Consider the following 2,500-nt stretch of genomic DNA (forward strand, 5'->3'; position numbering starts at 1 on the left):
AGAAGTACACACACACACACACACACAAACACAAACACACACACACACACCCACCCACACACCACACACCCAACACAACAACACACACCACTAGGGCCGTATAATGGTATTGCAATCGAACTGAGGGAAATTGCGATACGCAGACTCAAAATACTTGTATTGTGGATGGCCGCCGAGGCAGTATTGGTTTATACTTCCCTTCAGTCCAGAAACACAACCACATGATATGATGTGATAGTGCTTTCCAAAGCTTCAAATCGATTCATCATTATTATTATTATTATTATTATTATTATTATTATTCAAACTAGTTTTTATGCATAATTTGATTTTATAATGTTGAGAAATGTGGGAAAAAAAGGTAAATCATTTAGTCATTTAAAACAAAATGTGTGGTGTGTCGAACTATTGGTCAAAGATCGTGATACCAACCGAATGGTGAGACACACACACACACACACACACACACACACACACACACACACACACACACACACACACACACACACACACACACACACACACACACACACACACGGAGACAGAGCAGAGTGGAGAAAACAGGTTAAGGTCAGGATGCGTCTGTCTCTCCCTTGGGAGTCGCCCTTCTGTTTGCTTCACTCCATGCCCCCCCCCCACACACACACACTCTTCAGACCTTAAGGTACACCACACTCATCTCTTGTTTGATAATGTAGTGCGTAGTGTGTTGTGTGCGTACATGTGTGTGTGCTCTCAGGTCAGTGACAAACACACACTCGCACACATTCGCACGCGCACACACACACACACACACGGAAGGACGGAAGGCAAATCAACAGTGTCAGTGACAAACACACACTTGCGTGCGCACGCACACATACACACACACACACACACACACACACACACACACACACACACACACACACACACACACAGGGTAGCAAGGCCTTGTCTGTAACGTTGCGTCTTCTTTCCCCAGGTCAGTGAGCAGTCATGACGAAGTCTTACGAGTTCAACTGGCAGCGGACCGTGCCTGCCTTCCTACAGGAGGGGGCCAGCTTCGACAGATTTGATGAGGTGAGGCCGCACTCTCTCTCTTTCCTCCCCTCACTATCACACTCTTCTTCTTTTCTCTCTCTTCTCTCCATCACTCTCTTTTTCTATCCTTTGATTTTTTGAGGGTTGATAGATTTTTGAGAAGTCAATCACTCACTCTGTCTTTCTCCTTCTTCTATGGCTTCTCACCTCCTGTTTTCTTTTTGTCATTTTGTCGTTTTTTCTTCCTCCTCTTCTTTTCTTCTGCCACTCTTTTCTCCTATCACTCCCTTTATTATAAAGTGTTTCCCTATTTTTTGTATATATATATATAATCTCAATCACCTTTCGCTCTCTTTTCTTTTTTTCTGGGTTACAACTCCTTCTCAATTCTATGTAACAATTCCGTTCTCTATTTCTCTGTCTTTCTATGTTGCAGTGTCTTGATCCTCCTTTTCTGCTGTGTGCGTGTTTGTGTGTGTGTGGCGTGTGTATTCGTGTGTGTATGTGTACGTGTGTATGTGTGCTTCTTCGTGAAACTTATGATTTCTTGTGTTGGCTAGCCAGACAACAGCTTCTGTGTGCAGTTCATTTGCCTGGAGAATGAGCCTATGATTCAGTTATTCTGTTGTAAGTGTATTAGAAAGAGATAGTTAATGTGTGTGTATTCGGGTTAGAGTTGAGGTTGTCGAAGCGTGCCTCTCTCTGTGTGTGTGTGTGTGTGTGTGTGTGTGTGTGTGTGTGGATGTGTGAGTGTGTGTGTGTTGTGTGTGTGTGTGTGTCTGTGTGTCTGTCTGTCTGTCTGTCTGTCTGTCTGTCTGTCTGTCTGTCTGTGTGTGTGTGTGTGTGTGTGTGTGTGTGTGTGTGTGTGTGTGTGTGTGTGTGTGTGGAGATTAGAAGACCATACACAGAAACAGAGAGAGAGCGGGAGAGAGGGAGAGAGAGAGACAGAGAGAGATTAGTCATGGCTCTGTGCTGGAAGTTCTGTGAATTTACAACTCAACCCTCGCTTCCTGGGTTCCCCTAACCTTTCCTTTTTTTCTGCATCTATACACCTCTTCATCATTTGTTGTGTGTGTGTGTGTGTGTGTGTGTGTGTGTGTGTGTGTGTGTGTTGTGTGTGTGTGTGTGTGAGTGTGTGTGTGTGTGTGTGTGTGTGTGTGTGTGTGTGTGTGTGTGTGTGTGTGTGTGTGTGTGTGTTTCATCGCGGCTCCTCTGTTGTGTCTTCTGCTCTTCTCTCTCTTTCTCTATCTCTCTCACACACACACACATTTGTTACTGTGTCTGTTTCTCTCTCACTCTAGCTCTCTGGCTCTCTGGCTCTCTGGCTCTCTCTCTCTCTCTCTCTCTCTCTCTCTCTCTCTCTCTCTCTCTGTCTCTCTCTCACAACCCACACCACACACACACACACCCGACACACACCACACACACACACACACACCACACACACACACACACACACACACACACACACACAGAC

General features: G+C 45.2%; 1 protein-coding gene across 2 annotated transcripts in view; it reads left to right on the top strand.

Annotated features, from left to right (window-relative positions):
• The first annotated feature begins 978 nt into the window (after positions 1-978).
• Positions 979-2,500, top strand: part of LOC134469279 (1-phosphatidylinositol 4,5-bisphosphate phosphodiesterase beta-4-like) — an 86,572-nt gene continuing 85,050 nt past the window's right edge. For both annotated transcript variants that reach the window (XM_063223434.1, XM_063223435.1), the window contains exon 1: positions 979-1,062. In XM_063223434.1, the coding sequence (XP_063079504.1) occupies positions 979-1,062 (84 nt within the window). The remainder of the gene's footprint in view (positions 1,063-2,500) is intronic.

Source organism: Engraulis encrasicolus, chromosome 18, assembly GCF_034702125.1.
Source record: "Engraulis encrasicolus isolate BLACKSEA-1 chromosome 18, IST_EnEncr_1.0, whole genome shotgun sequence".
NCBI classification, from domain to species: Eukaryota; Metazoa; Chordata; class Actinopteri; order Clupeiformes; family Engraulidae; genus Engraulis; species Engraulis encrasicolus.